The 21,976-nt window shown below is 44.3% G+C and overlaps 1 protein-coding gene across 1 annotated transcript in view; it reads right to left on the bottom strand.

The window, feature by feature from the left end:
* Nucleotides 1–21,976, bottom strand: part of IL22RA1 (interleukin 22 receptor subunit alpha 1) — a 117,266-nt gene that overhangs the window by 28,737 nt on the left and 66,553 nt on the right. The window contains exons 2-3 of the mRNA XM_085647856.1: nt 7,143–7,278; nt 1,752–1,945 (exon numbers count right to left, since the gene is read on the bottom strand). Coding sequence (XP_085503982.1) covers nt 1,752–1,945; nt 7,143–7,278 — 330 coding nt within the window. The remainder of the gene's footprint in view (nt 1–1,751; nt 1,946–7,142; nt 7,279–21,976) is intronic.

Raw genomic sequence — 21,976 nt, 5'->3', positions numbered from 1 at the left:
ACGCAGGCCCCCTTGCACCATTGTTGGCAGGATTGATATTGTGCAAGAAGGCACACCTTCCTGCGCAAAAACAACTCATGGAGGCTTTTTCCTCTTTCTATGTGTGATACACATAAAAAGAGGAAACGATTGAGGAGAAATAAAGTTATTTCTCGTCGGTACGCATCCCCTGGGGCAGCGTACAGTTTTGATGCATCCTCAGGTTTACAGATCCTTGTAAATCTGGAAATGTGTCAAAACCCATTGGAAAACCCACTGCAACGCCCATGGAACGCCCCCTAACGCAGTGTAAGGCAATGCATCGACTTGCGCTGCGCTGCACTGCGCTGCCGTACACCATATGTAGGAGGCCATGAAAAGTCACGCAAAGTGACTTTGCGTGGCCTCCTAGATATGGGTCTGCACTCTGTACAATCAGAGTGTCATAAAAGGTGACGCACCTGCAGCGCAAGCGGCTTATAAATAAGCCCCTATATTTTGAACCAGCTTGTATATTTTGGAAGTACGATTTTATCGTAAAACATTTTGCACATTTTGCAGCGGTCTATCTTATACTGTGTGTAATGCACATATAAAATAAAGACTTACATATTAACAGTGCTTTCTGTCACAGGCTGTGGCCTCATTGCAGTAAAAATACACAAGTCACATTTCTCCACTACACCAACCACGATTAATTCTGTGGCTCCCTAGTTTCACACAGACGTTTGCAGTGCATTAATTAATAGAGGTTTCATAATGTATTATAGTGCATTTCCCACTGAGTAACAACTTTTTAAAATGTATTTATTATTCACTGAAGCTGTCCTTTATTTTGTATGTAGCTACCTGATGGTAAAAAAGACCTAAAACACATACGTATGTTTCAATTATGATGAATGATGTTCAGCTACCTCTAGTTACATGCAGCTGTAAATACCAAGCCATCAGTATCCAATGAAATATAGTGTGGTTTTCCTCTAATGCCGTGCAATAAAGTTGCAGCCCATGCATTACAGCTATTATACCAAGGGTCACTGGAATTATGTGATTGTGTGGCCGCAGCGATTTTAGCATAATTATAGATTTGCCGTATTTGCCACATAATCAATCATCTGCCACATAATCTGCTGATTTTAACAAAAAATTCAAGTTACTAAAAAGCAGCAACAAGTGTTGGCGCTCAGTAGAAGGTCCTTTGTACAGCTGTACTGGTCACCTTCTTTTTGCTTATTGCTATATATGGGTGTTAAACTGGTACTAATGAGGAGCAGCCACAGATTGCCCATTTCTCTGGACAACATTTATGGTCGTCAATAATAAGGAGTACCAGGTTAAAAAAAAATATGTTGGGAGGGGTTCCTCACGCCTAAAGAATTTTGATGGGGTGTCTTGGCATCAAAAAGTTTGAAGGCCACTGCCCTATGGGGTTGCCTGCCCCTCCTTGCTCTCCAACTGTTTCTGATCAGAGCAATGCCCTGGTTTTGAGTGCATTGGTACAAAGAGTGCCAATTCCACTTGTCAGCTTTGCAGTCTTGGTAGAGGTCCTTGGCTACCATGTAACTACATCTCAGAAAGGAAACATATCTACTTCTGGATATGCATTTAAGAACCCAATTGCATTCTGGAAGCTGTCTTCCTGTCCAACCCAGCTGAATCAATTGTACTATAGTGAAGCAGAAGTTTGACAAAGTAAAATGAGGGATGGAGTATCACATCCTTGATGACATGGAATTATCTGACGCCTGGCGGAAGTCATCACAAGTACTCACTGTATTCCTTCAGGTGCACCCTTTTTGACACCACCCAGTTAGAGGAGCAGTTCTTGAAACGCGCTTTCACTCTGACGACGTATTCATCGTAGTTAAAGGCTCCAGTCGCAATCGCCATTTCAGTCGTGAGATTGCAGAATCTTTCTGGGATATTTTGGCATTCATATTTATTAATCCAGTTTTTAACTCCATATCTAACAGAAGAGAAGAATGACAGACATGCATCATTGGAATCAGTACACTAAGTTTAAGTTTGCCATATAAGATAGAAAATAAAATAGGCTTTATTTCTGTGCTGTTTTGCGTAGTTAATGTAATTAAGGATGATTTACTAAATGGATTTTAAGAACAAATATGTAACCACAAGTTTACCTATTATTAATTTTATCTTCATGACTATTCATGACAGTGTGAGGTGGCAGCTTGAAAAGGGTAAAGTTAAATCCATGCAAGATTTTCATTATGTCTTGTAAGATAAATTTAAATACAATGGCCTAGATTTACTAAGGCCTGCCTGGGCGCTTCAGCGGCACTGTGCAATTTTACTAGTCCCTGTGGCCTTTCATAACAGCAAATACATTGTAAATAAATTCACACACTTCTTAACCTCGATCTGCGCCACGCGAGCGCCCAGACATAACCATTATTAAAGAACCTTAAAATATTCTAAATCAAAATTATTTACTGAGGCCCAGATTATAACTAATACAGACCAAAATTAATGCATGCTTTTCTAGATCAAATTTACCCCGAATTAGCATGTCATGTTTGGTTTTCCATGTGTGGGAGAACACACGATGGGCCTTATTTATGAGGCCTTGCGACAGTTTTGCGCTTCCATTGCGTCACTTTTTGTGAGGCATTTGCGGCGTAAAACATGCCTCCTGTGACGCATTTAAGCAGATGCGTCACTTTGTAAACCCCTGCGCTACATTATACCTGCGTCAGGTATAATGTATGCAGGGTGGGTGTTCCCACGTATGTAAGCTTCGTAGAAGTGACGCAGTGAAATCTACGAGATTTCACTGCGCCACTTCTAGGGTGCAAATATGTCAATATCTTACGCCTGCCTCACAGCAGGTGTAAGACTGACGCAGGCACATTTCACATGGGGCTTGCCCAATGTGAAAGGACACATTGCTGGAGTTGTGTCACTTTTGTGACACACTCCAGCAATGCGTCACTTTTGCGCCTACAAATACGTCAGAAATACTGACGTATCTGTAACTCCTTGCAACATGATGTGTTATACAGTAAATATGACACATCCATCATGTCTCAAGGAGGGTGCACTGAGAAGTGACGCATCGCTGCTTTCACGCAGCGATGCGTCACTTCTCATAAATGAGGCCCGATGACTTTTCCGGCTAGTAATTTCAGCCAGAACGATGCTGTGGCTCTGGCTGCAACAGCCACGCTTTATTCCGTGTTCTAGCAGGTGTTGGGTGGGGTGGAGGGGGGAAGGGGCTTACAAAGCTCTCCACAGCCAGAACGAACGCCCCTTCCCTCCCTTTTCAACATCCCTTCACACATCCACAGGCATGCGCCTACATTCACTGCCTGCCCAGAGCAGGTGATGAATGTATGTGGTAAAACCACATGGAATAGAGCATTCTGTGTGGTTTTTACGACTATAAAAATCAGTCCCACTCAGCAATTCCCCATTCCATGGAATGTTCTTTGTAATTGCACAGTGAGTAATTTTGCAGGGCAGGAACCACCTACTCCTACCATGCAACTCGGTATCAGGGCCATAGTCTGTAGTTCTTATGAAAAACTGGCATGAACCCATCTTCTGCACTTAGGCAGGACACCCCTTGGTAAAGAAAACAGTTTGGCAAACCAGTGAGGAATCTGTTCCTTGTAACCAATGAGCTCAGTGCATTATTTGTTCTCTGAACGAAGATAATTGAATGGGACAAAATCCCGAGGATGATTTGGGACTTGACATCAAATATCCAGACATTTCTTTGCAATTCCTGCAGCATTTCGATTTATGCACAATATTTTCAGTTTGATTAGAAATGTTAGTATTAATACATTCTGCACAAATCTCAAACCTCCCACATCGAAATGTAAGAACGTTCCTCCATTATTGACATGTTGTATTCATTGCTAGACGTGTAATTTTCTTCATCCATTGAAAAAATGCACGAACAAAAGGTTTTTCTGCATCTACACATAAACCGAGCATTCTATTAAAACCTGGGGCCGTATTACGATGGGCTTAACCAGATATTTCTCCAAGTTAGTGAAACATTTTGAACAGTACAGCTCAGAAACAAATAAGCAAAGCGTGCTCACTGTTTCTGAGAATTAGGTCGGAAAACGAAGCCACAACCAGGAGAAATATCGGGTTAAAAATGGACTTTCCCAACTGCAGGTGAGTAAAAAACAGGCGGTCGGCTCTGCACTGATGCAGCGGAGCCGCCATGTTATGATCCCAGGGCCCCTGGATCAGCCCAGAGTTGAGGGACTGCTTCCACTTTACAAATGTGTATACAGAAGAATGTGTCTAGTTAATGCAGGAACTGCAGACAGGAAGCATGGAAGCAGACAGAGGCAATCACTGCTCAGTGTATGTGAATGGTGCTGCCTGCAATTCATGCATTAACTTGAAGAAATTTTGAGTTAAACATAAGCGCAAAAGCAGTAGCGGCTTGTCTTGCAGCAGAGCGGAGGGCGAGGAGGGGCATGGAGAGGTGGGGGAGACCAACGGGTGAAAAAATAAACAAAGCGGTACAAAAGGGGGTGGTGATGGACGGAGCATCAGAACCAATCAAACACTCACACCCTTTCAACAGATCTGGGTTTTATCCATCACCGTTCTTTAGCCCACTCTGCCACCCCAGTTCAGACATGGCCATGTGCAAATCAGTCTGACCCTGTGCCTCATGGGAACAGTCCAGCCCGAACTGCCAAGCCATGCCTTCCCTGGACCGGAAACAAGCTTCCTAGGACCGGTTTCTGGCATTTCAGCCATCTTCAGCCAGGCTTGCTTGAATCCAGTGGCAAAGTGAGCAAGGGACTCACGTCTGAGCATACCCTGCCAACTTATGGCGAACAAAGCGGTACAAAAGGGGGTGGTGATGGACGGAGCATCAGAACCAATCAAACACTCACACCCCGTCAACAGATCTGGGTTTGATCCATCACCGTTCTTTAGCCCACTCTGCCACCCCAGTTCAGACATGGCCATATGCAAATCAGTCTGACCATGTGCCTCACGGGAACAGTCCAGCCCGAAATAAACAAAACAAAAACAAAATAACTTACGTGCTCCTCGCCATTCATCGCTCTGCAGCTCTTCTCCTTCCTGCTGCGTTTGTGCTGAGGCTCCCAGACTCCCTAAATCCAATCCAAGCGCTTCTCTCTCTTATGCTGGTACCATCATGAGAGCAGCACTGGAATTGGCCTGAGAGGGCTTGTTTTGCGCTCCAAAGGGGACTGAGAGCCTACGCCTACTGTTCTCTCCACCTGACAATGCAGCTCAGATTGGGGAGATGTCAATACTCATGACGGTTTGGCCGTCCTAAGGCGGCTGGCCAGGCCATCATGCACACTCAGGGCCGGCTCTAGGGTGGTGCGATCGGTGCGACCACACCAGGCATTGACTTGGGGTGAGGGCGTCATTTTTTAAAATGTGTATCATCATTTTAAAAGCCCCTGCTGCCTCGTTCCTCAGATATCAATTAAAATGTCAAGAGAAGTCCCGTGATTAAGCGTCTTCCTGGAAAGAGACGGGAGGTTTGTCTAGTGGAAATTTTGACTCATCCTAAGGTAGCACAGAGGGTTAAAATGCCTGCTGCTAAGAAAGTGTACCATGCAGATAACGAAGTGCATATAATGGAAATCGGTCAGTGGGTTACTGCTTCTGTAAGAGAGCTCCTTTTACTTGTTGTTTCTAACTCAAAATCCTAGTATAGACCATTGAGCTATTAACTGTCACCCTAGAGCTGCTGCAAACTGCAAGGTATATGTTAGAGCTATATGTTTTTTTCCCAGACTTTCATTATCCTAATCTTAACAAGGATGTTGCGTTTTAAATTCTGAATGTGTGCCTTTCCTGAATAAGAACTTTAACTATATTGCCTACCAGTATCGATGACATGCCACTCCTACACTACACCTTGTAGTAGTGTCTGATGTAACATTTCCTATACGCTAATTTACACACATACGATTGTCTCTGTGCAATGTGTGTGTGGTATAGAGTGCTCTGACACCTTGCACTGGTATGAGTAGTGCTATAACACTAAATGAATCTGAGAGACAGTGGATATGGAGACTTGAGAGGCACTGTTAAAGGCTGCTAGTGAGGGAATCCGTGGCAGAGGTGGTCTTGGTGGGGGGGCGCCAACAGACATTGTTGAACAGGGTGCAACCAGCACTAAAGCTGACCCTGTGCGCACTGACAGCAGTAGTCCCCACGACTCCCCTTCGATGCCTGTCATGGCATGGCCCCGCCCTGAAAGACTTGACTTCATCCAGAGGAAAACGAAAATGATAATAATACTGTTTTATGATCATTCATTTTTCCTTTCCCTCAGCTGGCAAGCGGGGGAAGGAGCGACCGCTTTGCAAAAGTCAAACAAAAGGGGGGGTGTAATGAAGAGGTGTGCAGGTTGGACGTGCAACTAAATGACAATTTTTTTGCATTTGATGTTTCTAAAGGAGAATAGGAGATTCCTATAAAGTGGAATTTCTCTGAATTAATGCATGAAGTACATATATAACATGTTGGAAACAGTGAATAGGCACCGTATGCCAAAATATGTCTCTTTTTCTGGTTCTATATTCTCTTGGGGCACTGAGCACCATTGATTTCCTACTTTTACATACATTTCCCCAAATATATATGAATATTTATAAAATACAGTGTTTGGTCACGTTATTGAAATATGAAATATGTATAAAGGTTTTTTCATCTCTATGATTATCTTCTAACCATTGCGATTGTGCACATAATATTATCTATTCTGTTCATATGAACCACAGGAACCCTTGTCTCTCCTTTCTTCCTGAGAGGAGAGCACTGGAACACAGAGTGGTAATGAAACAAATATTCTTGAAATGTAAATGACCAGTCTCCATATATAAACTGTGCTCGTTTATGAATCTATAAGCGGTTTGAAAGAAGTTCGCCAAACAGACTATCAATGAAAGAAAAATGAAATGAATCATGTTGGCCTGCATTAGAAGTGCACCCATGCCTGACATTAGTGTTTTAATATCCCTTTCATCTGTAACGTATCGTCAAACTCCTGTTTGAGATAGTTTGGAATTTTTTCTTAGGTTGGGTTCTTTTTAGTGTACGGTCTCACTGTGACCCCTTTAAGGAAACATTGTTTTAACAATTAGCAGAAGAAAATTGGAAACTTGAATACTCACAGCTTGTATTGTACATCATATAGAGTCCCAGGTGGAAGTCTGTTTCCTTCCTCCCATTTCCAGATGCATTCGAAGTTTTTGGAATGCAACGTTATACTGTAGTCTGTGAAATTTGAACATGCAGCATACACAGGCACTGTAAGAAAAGGATGGCCACAGTTAAAAACAGTATTTATACCATCAAAAAACAATTATACGGTAAGGACCAATGCAAGGAGTTTTCAGGCTTCTGAAAATTCACATTCTTTGTCCCCTGTAAAGGCAACTTGACTATATTTGGTGTTTGTAGGGCTAGGCGCAATGTGGTGCCATCAGGCTCGTAGCCCTCCACAAAGTGGCTTTGGTCTTGATTACGATAGTTCCATAAAATTCAAAGGGCATGTTAACGGGGGTTACCTAGACCATATGAATTATACATTTTGGTTTTTCACAAGGATACTTTTGCTGAAAACATTCAAAATCTTTGTTTTAAAATCTGGGGAAAAACTAATTTGAATCAGCGCGGAAAAACCAGTTCCCACATGGTATTACCCAAATCCTTGTAATCACCGTTATTTACTTCCACAGAAATACCGGGACTCCAGGTGACGGTAATTTCAAGACGGACCAAGAGCCTCAATTTTATTCTGCTACTCCTGAGGGTCCTCAGTGCTTAATTTGAGCCAGTGGTTTCTGATGCTCAGCACGCGCACTTAATTTTCAACACTGGCACTTATGACAGCCTGCCACACGATGGCACTGTTAGTGTAATTGGGAGATGAGAACAATAACAGCTGTTTTTTAGTTCAATACACATTAGAAACGAGTAATGCATGCCGCCGAATCCTTTCGTATAGTTTTAGAGGCCTGGAATAGTCTGAATTGTCAAACCTGTAGGAGTGCAATGGTTAATAGTTGTGTTTTTACTGGCACTGGCTGCCCTGGCAGGGCCAATGAGTGGTGCAAGCTGCAGTTGCCTCCTGATGAGGGCCCTGCCACCAGTTCTTTTTTTCTGACAAATTAAGCACTGGGGTCCTAATGTTGCAGTGCCATAGATTTAACTCTGGCTTTCACTCATCAGCATATCATTCCAAGATACAATCACCACTGCAGTATCCGCTCTATCACTTGGGGATAAGAGCTTGGTGCTACTAATACACTTCCTGCATCATTACTGAAAAGTAGCACATATTGCAAATATTGTGAGTTCATGTTTACTTTATTCGGCTTTTGCAAAAAATAGTATTTGATGTGATTTGGTAGGTGTTTTATCGATATGACTCTTTGTACATATACTGTTTAATTGACTTTTATGGTTTTTTGCAAAAGGCAAATAAAGTGATTTGATTTGATTTGAAGTTTATGGTTACTAAGTCAGAGCATCACTTATTAACCAAAACCATCTTAAAGTTTCTGTGGTTTCACATTTTTATTTCAGAATCAAAGTATTTCTTTCTTTAATATTCTCATCAAATGCTGATTGTTAAAGATCGAAAACTAAAATACAATAACTCTAAACAGCGACAGGCAATACACTGTAATCAAGCATGTGCTATATTAGAAGACTTATGAAAATGGTATATCTAATTCAGTGAAGTGTAGCTAATGAAGCTAATGAAGCTAATGAATTTTAACAAATCTGATCATGAACATTCACAATTCTGTGTGTTGCTAAAGAAATTCGGAATATGAGTCAGATGTTCTGACTCGGTTGATTCAATTACTGATCTGTCAACTTCATGACAGTAAACATAGTTAGGCAAAATAACTAGACGTTTTGTGAGACATTGTTAGAAATGTGGTCTCTAGTTGGCCGAGGTATGAACCCTGTCCAAGTAAGGACCCACACTCTAGTTAGGAGAGTGTAGTTCACACCATAAAACCTTACATGTGTTCACCCTCTGGTAGCTTGGCACAGAGCAGTCAGGCTAAAGTGAAGAGCCAATGTGCAAAGTACTTGTGCACAATCCCTATTTCTGTTAGAACAAAAGAATCAACCATCCATGAGGTGGCAATCGATGAATTGACCTGGGTAGATTACTTCTCAAAAATATTCGGAGAGGGCCGAGTAGACATAAGCGCAGACTCAACTGCTCTTTCATCCAATACCACCTATCCACTAGAAATAGATATTGACATTGGCGAAGTTCAATGAGCCATTAAAACCAGTAAAAACGGCAAAGCCCCAGGCCCCGACTGCGTCCCGATAGACTTATTTAAGTCAAATGAAGAGCTTTGGGCACCACTACTTACAAGGGTACTTCTGGCAGCCTGTGAGGTGGGATTACTGGACTCATGGTCAAAATCAATTTTGGTCCCAATTTTTAAAAAGGGGGATCGCCAGGAGGCATCGTGCTACCGCCCAATCTCCTTGTTGGATTCTCTGGGTAAAGTTGCAGGTAGGATCATCTTGGAGTGTCTCCAACAGTGGGCGGAGGATGGCGGGATACTTTCGGATATCCAGATTGGATTCCGTGAGGGCCGGGGGACAGTTGAACAGGCCCTGAATCTAACCCTGCTCCTGGAGACATACGTATGTGCAAAAGCAGGCAGTGTCCACATGGTTTACGTGGATCTGTCCGCTGCTTTTGACTGCGTTTGCCATGCTGAATTGTGGTCAGTACTGTTGGATATGGGGGTGGAACTACCTATAGTACATTTTCTGCGTGAAATGTACACAAATGCATCAGCGAGGCGGAGGTACGGGGCAAATGGGGAGCTATCGGCGCCGTTCAAAGTGGAGAGGGGTGTGAGACAGGGATGTGTCCTAGCTCCCTTTCTCTTCACGCTTTACACCAACGGCCTGGAGCAGGCCATGTTGAACGGGAGCCAGGACCTTCCCCAAGTTAACAACCGTCCTATTCCGGCGTTGCTCTATGCGGATGTCGCCGTGATATTGGCACGCACCCCCCTAGAACTTCATTAGGCCCTAAACAGGTATTCCCATTTTATGGGAGAGCTGAATCTACGCATCAACATCAAAAAGACTTTTGTTATGAGTGTAGGTTTGGCGAAACTAAGGTCAAAGAGTATATTTCTATATAATGAGAAGTTGGATGTAACAGCACAATATCCCTATTTGGGCATTACTATTGACCACAAGTTAAATTGGTCCCCCGCAATAGAGTCTAGAAAATTTCATCTAGTAAGAACTACTATGGCTCTTGTGAACTTCTCGAAAAAATTGGGCAGAAGACCACCAGCAGAGCTCAGAAAGATATACAGAGCTAAGTGTCAGTCAGTAGCATTATACGGAGCAGGAGTGTGGGGGTATGCAAATATTAAAAACTTACAAATGGCAGAAAATGCATTCTTCCGCTTCCTCTTAGCGGTGCCCAAAAGCACATCTACCTTTGCATGCCACACAGAACTGGGAATCCCACATTTAATGGACCTAGTAAAAATTCAGCCACTTCTTCTTTGGCATCGTATATGGTCCGGGGATAAAAATACACTCACCCAGCAAATTATTGTAGATTGTATGGCTTTAGATCACTCACTTAAAATTGGATGGTTGGCTTATATTAAAGGGTTCTTACATGATTTGGGATTGGAAAAATACTATTTGGCCCCCGCTACAATCCGGTCACTATCTAGAAAGGCATTACAGGCGCTTTCACTTGCCCATTTAGAAGAAATTCGATTAACGAAAGAAGCCTTTAAACCATCTGTGCAACATTGTGTTGCTGTCCAAACAACCTTATCAATTCAGCCATACTTAACCTATGATCTTACCACTTTTGAGAGATTTCTCTTAATAAGATTTAGGTCGAATATTTTCCATCGTCTGGTTGCTTTTCCGGAAAGGAACAAATGGGCTACAGTACCATCAATGTCCCCGTGTGACGAGACCTCAATTCAGACCACTATTCATACCTTTTTCTTCTGTAAATTCTACAGAGAGCATAGAAAGATCTGGCTAATCCCGCTATTAAAACATGTTGGTATAAGACAATGCCATCCGGCTATGTTATTGTTACAATCATTGGGTGAGGAGTGGATGTCGAAGTGCATAGTTAAATTTCTGAAATGCATCTTCCGACATCGACTAAATTTGTAAATGTGCCCACTCTAGGGTAACCTATCTGAGCAAAGCGATAGTGTTATCTTTCTACTATATTGTACATATTAGCAATGAACTTTTGCTGACACTAGAAATATAACATGGTGAAGCAATTAAGCGATTTTTATGGTTTTTATAAGGAAAATTGGAAATAGTATTTTTATATTTGTATTTTTATAAATTGTCAGTATTTCGTTTTAAAATTGTTATGAATTGTAAATGTTTTTTGTGACTGCTTTTATGGTTTTCTATCTGTTAAAAACCGAATAAAGAAATACTTGACTTGACTTGACTTGTGCACACACACACACACAGTAACACAGTAAAACACCACAAAAGTGCTCCACACCCATTTTGAAAAATAGCCAATATTTATCTGAGTAAAACAAGACCAAAATGACAAAAAACAACACACACGAGTCAAGATATGAACTTTTGAAGATTAAATCAAAATGCAGTGCTTAGAAGTCAGTAGATCCAACTGGTGCTATCTAGTTGCGCTTGAGCGGGACAAATCCAAAAGTTCAGTCCAATCAAGATGGCGCACGGGCCGGATACAAGAATCATGCAGACTCCCTTACAGTACCCTGGATGCGTTGGAAATCAAAGAGGATGCATAGCTCAGGGGAGGTGAGGCATCGCAAATACAGGTGATGCGTCTGTTCCTGAAGGTGGTGCACGGCCATTGAAGATTTAACGCCCAGGGACAATGTGTGTGCAGGGAAGGTGATGGGTCGGTTGCTGGTGCGAGTCCTCGGTTCTTGTTGGTGATGAAGCGTCGATGATGCATCCATGTCAACAACGCGAAGGATAGATTCTACCGCATTGAAGTGAATCTGCTGGGCTGAAGGCGATGTGTTGGTCGAAAGCCACAGACTTCAGTGAAGCGGGGGTCGGGACTAACACAGTGGCGGTTCTTCAGAGGCAATGTGGCAAAGCCAGGGCTGAGTTGTAAGTCGTGGTCAATGCGTCACACACTCGGCAAGCAGGGACGACGATTTTGGTGTAGGCGGCGGCGATGTGTTGATTTTACAGGGATGCGCCAGTTTCCGAACTAACGCTTTGGAGTCGATGTGTCAGGTTCTTGGTTGCAGCACCAAACTCACCTCCAAGGGCACAGACTGGATTTGGCACCACTTGGCAGGACAGGACTCACAGCAGGGGAGCCCAGGTGCTGGTAGCTATGTGCAGGGGAAGTGTTTGATGTCCATGAGACTTCAGCAACAGGAGGCAGGCTCAGTCAAGCCCTTGGGAAACCTTAGAAAACAGGATGCAGAGTGAAGTCCTGTCCTCTTACTCCTAGGCTAGAAGCAGCATGTTTACACCGCCTAGCAAGCAGCAGAGTGGCAGTCCCTCCTGGCAGCACAACATCTCTTCTTCCTGGCAAAAAAGCCTCAGTCCAGAAGTGTTCTTAGTATATGGTGTCAGAGGTCCAATACTTATGCACATTTTGGCCTTTGAAGTAGGGAGACTTCAAAGAAAGGTGTTTGTAGTGTGCAAGACCCTGCCCTTCCTGGCTCCAGACACACTACAGGGGGTTATGCAGCTCTTTGTGAGAGGACTGGCACAGCCCTATTCATGTGCAAGTGTCAACTCCTCCTACCACTCTAGCTCATGAAGGCTCACAAGCCTGGTGATGGGCCACCAGGCTATGCAGGGCACACCTCAGCTTCCTTTGGGTGTGACTGCCTAGATTGAGGCAGAGGTACTGAATCGTTAAGTAAGAAAATGCCAGCTTTCTAAAAGTAAACACAAGGAGATGATGGATGAGAGCTCTGAAACTTTTCAGACACTCACCCCCAGTCACAGATCTGGGTTGAATCCAATCAGTCTTGACCCTGTGCCTCATTGGAACAGTCCAGCCCGAACTGCCAAGCCATGCCTTCCCTGGACCGAAAACAAGCATCCTGGGATTGGTTTCGGGCTAACAGCCCTCATCAGCCAGGCTAGCTTGAATCCAGTGAAACAAGCATCCTGGGATTGGTTTCGGGCTAACAGCCCTCATCAGCCAGGCTAGCTTGAATCCAGTGGCAAAGTGAGCAAGGGGTCCACGTCTGGGCATAGCCTGCCAACTTAGGGCGAACAAAGCAAACACAAGGAGATGATGGATGGAGCACTGAAACTTTTCAGACACTCACCCCCAGTCTCATATCTGGGTTGAATCCATCATCGTTCTTTAGCTCACTTCACCACCCCAGTTCAGACACAGCCAAATGCAAATCAGTCTTGACCCTGTGCCTCATGGGAACAGTTCAGCCGAACTGCCAAGCCATGTCTTCACTGGACCGGAAACAATCATCCTGGGACCGGTTTCGGGCTAAATAAGCCAGGCTAGCTTGAATCCAGCGGCAAAGTGAGCAAGGGACCCACGTCTGGGCATACCCTGCCACCTTACGGCGAACAAAGCAAACACAAGGAGATGGTGGACGGAGCACTGAAACTTTTCAGACACTCACCCCCAGTCACAGATCTGGTCTGAATCCATCATCGTTCTTTAGCTCACTTCGCCACCCCAGTTCAGACAGAGCTATATGCAAATCAGTCTTGACCCTGTGCCTCATGGGAACAGTCCAGGGAGGACCTGGCTTGGCAGTTCGGGCTGGACTGTTTCCATAAGGAACAGTGTCAAGACTGACTTGCATATGGCTTGGTCCAAACTGGGGTGGCGTGGTGAGCAAAAGAATGATGGATTAAATCCAGATCCTTGTGACTGGAGGTGAATGTTTGCATTGTTCAGCATTTTGTCCATCAATTGTTTCTTTTGCATTTGACGCCCTAAGTGGGAAGGGTATGCCCAGACGTGGGTTCCGTGCTCCCTGAGCAACTGGATTCAAGCTAGCCTGGCTGATAAAGGGTAATGCCCCGCAACCGGTCCCAGGATGCTTGTTTCCGGTCCAGGGAGGACCCGGCTTGGCAGTTCGGGCAGGACAGTTCAAATAAGGAACAGAGTCAAGACTGATTTTCATATGGCTGGGTCCAAACTGGGGTGGCATGGTGAGCAAATGAATGATGGATTATGCCCAGATCCTTGTGACTGGAGGTGAATGTTTGCATTGTTCAGCATTCCGTCCATCAATTGTTTCTGTTGCATTTGTCACCCTAAGTGGGAAGGGTATGCCCAGACATGGGTCCCGTGCTCACTGCGCCACTGGATTCAAGCTAGCCTGGCTGATGAAGGGTGATGCCCTGAAACCGGTCCCAGGATGCTTTCTTCTGGTCCAGGGAGGACCTGGCTTGGCAGTTCGGGCTGGATGGTTCCCATAAGGAACAGGGTCAAGATTGATTTGCATATGGCTGGGGCCAAACTGGGGTGGTGTGGTGAGCAAAAGAATGATGGATTAAACTAGATCCTTGAGACTGGAGGTGAATGTTTGCATTGTTCAGCATCCCGTCCATCAATTGTTTCTGTTGCATTTGTTGCCCTATGTGGGAAGGGTATGCCGAGACGTGGGTCACGTGCTCACTGCGCAACTGGATTCAAGCTAGCCTGGCTGATGAATGGTGCTGCCCCGAAACCGGTCCCAGAATGCTTGTTTCTGGTCCAGGGAGAACCTGGCTTGGCAGTTCGGGCTGGACTGTTCCCATAAGGAACAGGGTCAAGACTGATTTGCATATGGCTGGATCCAAACTGGGGTGGCATGGTGAGCCAAAGAATGATGGATTAAACCCAGATCCTTGTGACTGGAGGTGAATGTTTGCATTGTTCAGCATTCCGTCCATCAATTGTTTCTGTTGCAGCTTTCTAAAAGTGGCATTTTCAAGCTTGCAACTCAAAAAACATCTTCACTAAAAGATGTGTTTTAAAATTGAGTCCAGAGGGTTGTATGACATTACAACACATTGTTTAAGCACGCACGTTTATACATTACAGATATAACCACACACACTATTACCACACATTTGCAATCGCTCACATTAAAAATATATTTACCATGCAATCCATTTCCATGCACCCTTTTACCACACATACCGTTTGCTTCTTTTCTGATATAATATTAAGTCATATGAATAATTTCAACGTGCAATTTTGTTTGAAGGTAGCCAGTTAGTGTGCCCAGAAGGGGGACTCACCCATACTGCATTCCTACAAAAAGCAGTCCTCCCCACAATGCACTGGCTACAGCACAATATCCTGATGCCATTTCAACCAGGAAGCACAGCCCCAGCCACATCGTTGCCAGCCGGACTCCGTTACGACATCTCCTCACTACACGCCCTAGGCTGCCCCACAAGGTATTTTCACAACAAGCAAGGATGAGGGTACAATGAATGTTTTCCAACTGACATTTTCTGACCCTTTTGGGGTTAACTGTGAAACCAATGAGATTACTGGATAGACGGCGAGTTACAGATATTAATATGCCCTGCGCAACCGTACCTTAGACGCCTTACAACCATAACAAGAAGCAACTGTAAAAACAGGTTGCACCTGTAAGAGGGAAAGGAGGCGTTGAAGGACGATATGGCTAATTTACACAATGGTACCTTGAAGTAGTTTTCACTATGAGAGTCGGGGCTAGATCGCATGACTATCATTGGTGCAGGTCAGATTTAATCAATTACTGGGGCTATTTGAACTATTATAACCACATTTTCCACAGACCTAAAACGCAATTTCACTCTTCAACTAGAAGACGTTTTTCTTTTTTGCAGTGTTTAATCACAGTGACTCACACTACAAAGAGAACTGCGGAATTGCCTGGAAGCAGTGCTGACCTGCCTGCCTGGAATCAGTGCAATGTATAATATCTGCCCCTTGCATTCTATTCTGAGAATACGTTATCATTAGTACAACACTGCCACCTACTGATGATCATTATTCACGTGGTAAATGTAGTACTGATGAAATGCGTTGTAAATTCTTGCGTTGTAATGACTTGTGCGCCTATAGTCATTCCGTTGTAAAAAAAGCTTGATAAATGTATTGTGATGTTAAAACTTCGGAGTAAAGGATGTTTCCCGTCCAGAGACACTAAACTCCAATTTTCTATCTGATCCCAATGGGAAGTTGCACTTGTAAAGTGTTACAAGGTAGCTCTAAAGCTAACTTATAGGAGTGATGGGTCATGCTGTAGTGAAAAACAAATTTAGGAGTTTTTCACTACCCAATTGTGTAAAACTTAAAAGCAGATGTCCTACTTTTTAAATACACTGCACTCTGCCCATGGGACTGCCTAGGGGCTACCTTAAGGGTGCCTTACATGTACTAAAAGGGAAGGTTTTGGCCTGGCAAGTGGGTGCACTTGCCAGGTCGAAATGGCAGTTTAAAACTGCACACACAGACACTGCAGTGGCAGACCTGATACATGTTTGAAGGGTTACTCATGTGGGTGGCACAATCAGTGCTGCAGGCCCACTAGTAGCATTTGATTTGCAGGCCCTGGGCAGATGTAGTGCATTGCATTAGGGACTTAGAAGTACATCCACTATGCCAATCATGGAGAAACCAAATGCCATTACATTTTAGACACAGAGCACATGCACGTTAGCACTGATCAGGAGTGGTAAAGTGCCCAGAGTCCTAAAACCAGCAAAAACAAAGTTCAGCACATAGTAAAAAAACAGGAGTTCAGAAGTATAAAGACAGGGGAAAACATGGCAAAGTCACACCACACCAGGTCTAAGAGACATGCTTCCTGTTGGCAAACACAGAAAGAGTACATAAACCACAAACCTAACTTGGTATAACCCCAAACATCCATCAGCTTAAAGTCAGTCAAAACTGATTGTAGACATGCTGCCCATCTAGAGTTACTACTAAACAATTAAGGCCAGTCCTCTGAGACAACTAGGGCCAAATTTACAAAGAGTTCACACAACTCAGCACCGCAAGTAAATATGTTGCATGAAAAGAGAGAGAGCAGAACTATGACATATCTACTAAAAAGTAGAGCAGTTCTGCTATTTCCCTGCATGGCACACTTTTGGCAGCAATCCGTTAACACAAACACACTTAAGCAAGGGTATCTGCATTGTGGTCAGCATAGTTGTTGTGCAGATATGGGTCCATTCCTGCACAAAAACTATGCTGTGAGGCATTTTCCACTTTGTATGTGTTCTGTAGAATGCAGCATACATGCAAAGAGAGAAAAACCCTTTCTTAGACTCTTTGTAGAAATAGATATGTGTTAAAATCTATGGTTGATTGGATTGGATATCCCATGCACCACCCATGGAACACCCACTTGATGCAAAGTAACACAAGGTAGAGCATTGTGTTATGATGCTTTACTTTGGGTTACATACCCAAGCAAATCATCATTTGTTTTCAAGCTAAAGATGATTGAAGTGACCTTCTACGCTTCTAGAAAGTAAATTGCTTGTACAGGCACTCAGGTGTCTACCTTGAATTGGCTTCCATACTATGCAGAGTACTTTCGACATGGCTTTTGTTTCCAAATGAAGACGCCCTAGTTTCTTCTAATGGCTGGACATCAAAAGACTAAAAAAGCGCTCATGCTTGCCTTTTTTGAGCAGCTTGTATTTGCCCATCAAATGGTGGGAGAAGTTCAGCTAGATAGACAGTGCAACAGTCTATACCATACACTTATTTGAGCTAGAGCTTTACTGTGACCTTCCCACAACCAAATTTTCAGATTGCTATATGTGACATTTCCAAAATTTCAGTGCAATTATGAGTGACATTTCAAATTCAATGTCTATGAGTGACATTTTCTTGAGAGCAAAATCAGCCTGGCTCTACCCAGTACACTAAAACCCCATTTTCAATATGAACCAACTTCCACACAGCCGTTAGAGCGAACTCCATTCGCATCTACCAGAACCAACCTGCCCCTTCCCAGTCCATCTTAACCCCATTCACATTCGCAGTGTTCAGCTCACCTGTGCCAGGCAAGACTCGGGTCAGGTTGAGATGAAGCTAGGGGTCATTAGCGTTGCTTTGCTGATTATTGCGGGAGAGAGGCCGGGCCTTTCAGGACTGGCCTCAGATTGTACGGTGCTCAGTTGTTGGGATTGCATGCAGCCCTTAGTCTGTGTCAACAGAGAGGGGGTGCTGCCTGTGTGTCCTAGAAGCTGTACTGAGTCCGAGTCCTAACGTAGGCTGCACTGGGTAGCTCAAACTCTCAGCTCGCAGTCACACGGGCCGTAATGGTGACCCTCGTGCCAGTGCACTGTAACTGTGTCTAGAGACTGAAAAAGGGCATGTGGTGAGCGGTTGTTCAGTCAACAACTGAACAACATTTCTCAAACTTCACCTGTCTTGGAGGCTGCAGAGGACTGAGGAAATAAGCAGGTAAGATTTTAATTAAATAATTTCATATCGCCATCCTGGGCAGTGCCGCACTTTCTCAGTTTCCAGCACAGTCTATCAAGCACCTGCAGGTGACGCGCATGGCTGCACAGGAAAAAGCATTCATAAGTGAGCTTATTTAAATGCCACAATGCTGGGATAGTTTTAGCAAGGTCCTCGGTGTGCATAGTCTGGGTTACGGCCACCGTCCCTGGGCTGCTTCAATACCATGTCTGGTATGGGTGGGCAGGGTTTACTATCAACATACCTGACTCATGGCTAGTTGCCCCCCGGGGTCTCACCTGTGACTTTTGAAGATACCAGCAGCCCGCCGCAATGACTCCCCCTGCACGGGCCAGGCTCCGGGCAGCAGCCACGGTCCACAACACTACGACTCTCGCAGGCTGTCTGCAAACATGAAAAAGCACCACTCCTGTGGCGGCCACAGTCTGGGTCAGGTCGAGGGTGGCCATAGGCACATTAGTGTTGCACGGGTCGGCACAACAATGCATGGAGCCCACTGCCATATGTAAACTGACTGTCGTGCCGCATGCTCACATCGCGGGTGGCAGGCGCCTATAGCTAGGTGCGTAGTCAGTCTCAGTCTATCGGACATTGGGCGCAGGGCATGTCATGCAGACACTGATTCGCTCACGTTGTCACGTGAGGTCAGTGAACCTGAATGCGGTGCCAGCCCACTACGGGTGGAGTTGTTACATTGTAACCCCTAAAGCCAGCCCAGAGCTAGCTGAGCCAACCCCCAAGTCGGCACAAGCAGCGCTGACCACGCTGCCAGCTTTTTGAAAGTGGTGCAAATTACCAGCTGGCCCTGGGCTTGACATCGGAGGAGGCTTTATAAATGCGCGACTTCGCATTTCAGTGCGGTGAGGCGTACCACCACACTGAAATGCGTTATTCTAACACCTGATGCGTGGTACTTGGCAGGGCTGATTGCATATTTCTGAAAAGACTGTACAGCTGCTTTTGAAACTCTACTGTGTCAGCAGCAAAAGAACGGCATGAATTGAACAAGTATCAATGAAGATGGCCAATGAAGGCGACACAATTAGTTGGGAGAGGACCCATTAACAAAATTTCAGATTTCCATGCTTTTAATCATATGAGATCATCAGATATCCAATATTTCAAAGCCGTGATGCCTGCTGGGAAGGTTTTGTTATTGCAGGATGCGCCACAGATACAGCAACATTTGCGTCATCGACGTACAACGGACACTGAAGCCCGTAGATGACTACGATTCTCAGTAAGAGGAGCATGTAGAATTCAACAAGTCAGTTTGATCAACTTTTATCCTTCTCAAGTATTTGTTTACAAGAGGTAAATCATATTAAAAAGCAAATTAATAAAGCCTCACTGTTCCTGCCCAATTCACAAGGTCAAAATGCCTCGAGAAATCCATAAAAAGGAGAAATAGGAGGGTTCTTACCTTTCCTCTCGATTCTGAGCATTGAATATTAGTTTCAAAACGTTATCATGGGTGGGATGACCTTTATTTAGAGCAAAATCAAATATTTGTGAAATAATTTTTGATTAATTTAGGAGAGCAAGTGGCCTGTAGTTGACATGATTTACTTTGTGTCTATCTTTAGGGTCAATTCTGTTTTATACATTTTTGCATATGAGAGAAGATAAAACACATAATTGCATCTACACCCCAGAGGCCAACATCGTGGTAGCTATAAAGAATAAACCACCACCTTGATCCCTTCTTCCATCCATCTCCCCTACACACAAGGAGACGAAAAGGATCTCCCACTCTTAGGGATATATTCACAAGGAAATGGCACAACACTGCGCTGCTGCCAATTTTGCAACACTGCGTTATTTAAAAAACACAGGGATGTGCCGTATTCACACGAATATGCCGCAACCCTGTGTTTTCCCTTGCAGTGGCACTAAAAATGGCTGCCTAGCTCCAACACAGACACCCAGGCACTATAGTGCAAGGGTGCCTGTGTTGCAGGGTATTATTGTTTATGTGAAGGAAGGGACACTTCCTTGCACATACGCAATCTTTAAAGGTGATTTGCTTTTTCTATGTGCGTTGTAGAAAGGAAAGGTTTAATACCTTACAGTGCTGGAAAAAATTGCATTTACCAAATATTTTGATGCCATAACAGCCAGTAAACACAATACATTTTAGGCTGCTTCTTGGTGGTATTTGGTAAGGTGACCAGGGTCCTGTCTCTGATGCCGGTCAACTGGAGTCCACATTCCAGTAACCACTGAACTACTTGTTTTGAGTTGGGGCAGCTGATGTCCCCCAAGGTGGTCTTTATTGTAGGTTGTATTCTTTGAACCCATTGAATGTGGCCACAATTTCCTAGTGGTTGGGCACCCACAAAACCTGGAGTCACACACACAATAGGCACCTTAGTGGCCAAAGTGGAGGGGCGGGGGGGTGCCGGACGAAGCGCGGGAGGCGGCGCAGGGGAGGGTGGGGGAACATAAGTATAAGAATAATAAAACATAAAAATACATTTAAACTTACCTGCTGCCGGTCCCTCCCCTGTCACGCCTTGGTGCTGGGACTTCCTTATCCCAGCAGACACTACAGGCTCGTCCCCAGCCAGGGTAGAGAAACCTCAGTGTTCATGTGAGTTTTGGTTAGCCTGAAACGGCCAGTCAAACACACAGGAGCACTTAGGGAGTGCCCCAACACTCCTCCTCTCAGCTCCCATGCCCCAGCCCTACCCCTCCCTGCACACACTGGCTGAGTCAGTGGCTTAAAAATAAAACAATATCGAAATATCTGGGGGTTTTTTGCTGCTAGCTCTGAGCCAGTGGGGTGATGCTCCTCCGCCATTGTGGTGGAGCCACCCCTGGTGGACAGGATTAAGTTGGAGACAACTAAACATTGGGATGCTGGTCAATGGTTCCAACAACAACCTCTCTTCAATCTCTTGAGCTGGAAAAATCCAATGCTTCTGGAATAAGGAAAATCACCTCTAGCATCCAGATTCATCACCAGATCAGGTGGTAAGGTGAGATTCTGCCTAATTAGTTTAAGATACCAAAGTTAGCCCCTGGTTTGAGGGGCCTCCCAATGTGCACTCCAACGATGACTGCCATCCCTCAGAATTCATAGGTGAGTAAAAGCTTTTTTCATTTGTACCCATATTTTGTGGAAGGCCTGCCCAACTCTCTCCATGTAAAGTCCGTGCAGTTCTCATTAAATGTATTAATTGGTCCCATATTTGGAACATAATTGAACTTGAACTGCACCTGTATGTTGAAGAGAGTATGGTTGCCTCATATGCCTAGAAAAATGAATGGTGTAGTTGATTGGCATCTGTGTGCATCTGCTTTAATCGAGTGGATTCCTTTGTGTAAGTCTGACCTGGGACCATTTCAGAGCTACAAGCCAGCTATATTTCGTCAAAATATAATTTCGCAAATATCAAGAGACACAAGTATTGTGTCAAAAATAATGTGATGTCAAAAATACAATGGGATGGCATTTAAAAGTTAAGCACATCAGTTTTTTTGTCTTGCATATCTTTTTTAAAACATAGTAGT

The sequence above is a fragment of the Triturus cristatus genome, chromosome 3_2 (assembly GCF_964204655.1).
Source record: "Triturus cristatus chromosome 3_2, aTriCri1.1, whole genome shotgun sequence".
In the NCBI taxonomy this organism is placed as follows: domain Eukaryota; kingdom Metazoa; phylum Chordata; class Amphibia; order Caudata; family Salamandridae; genus Triturus; species Triturus cristatus.
Note: the sequence above shows the minus strand (reverse complement) of the source record. Positions and strands in the feature narration are given on the sequence as shown.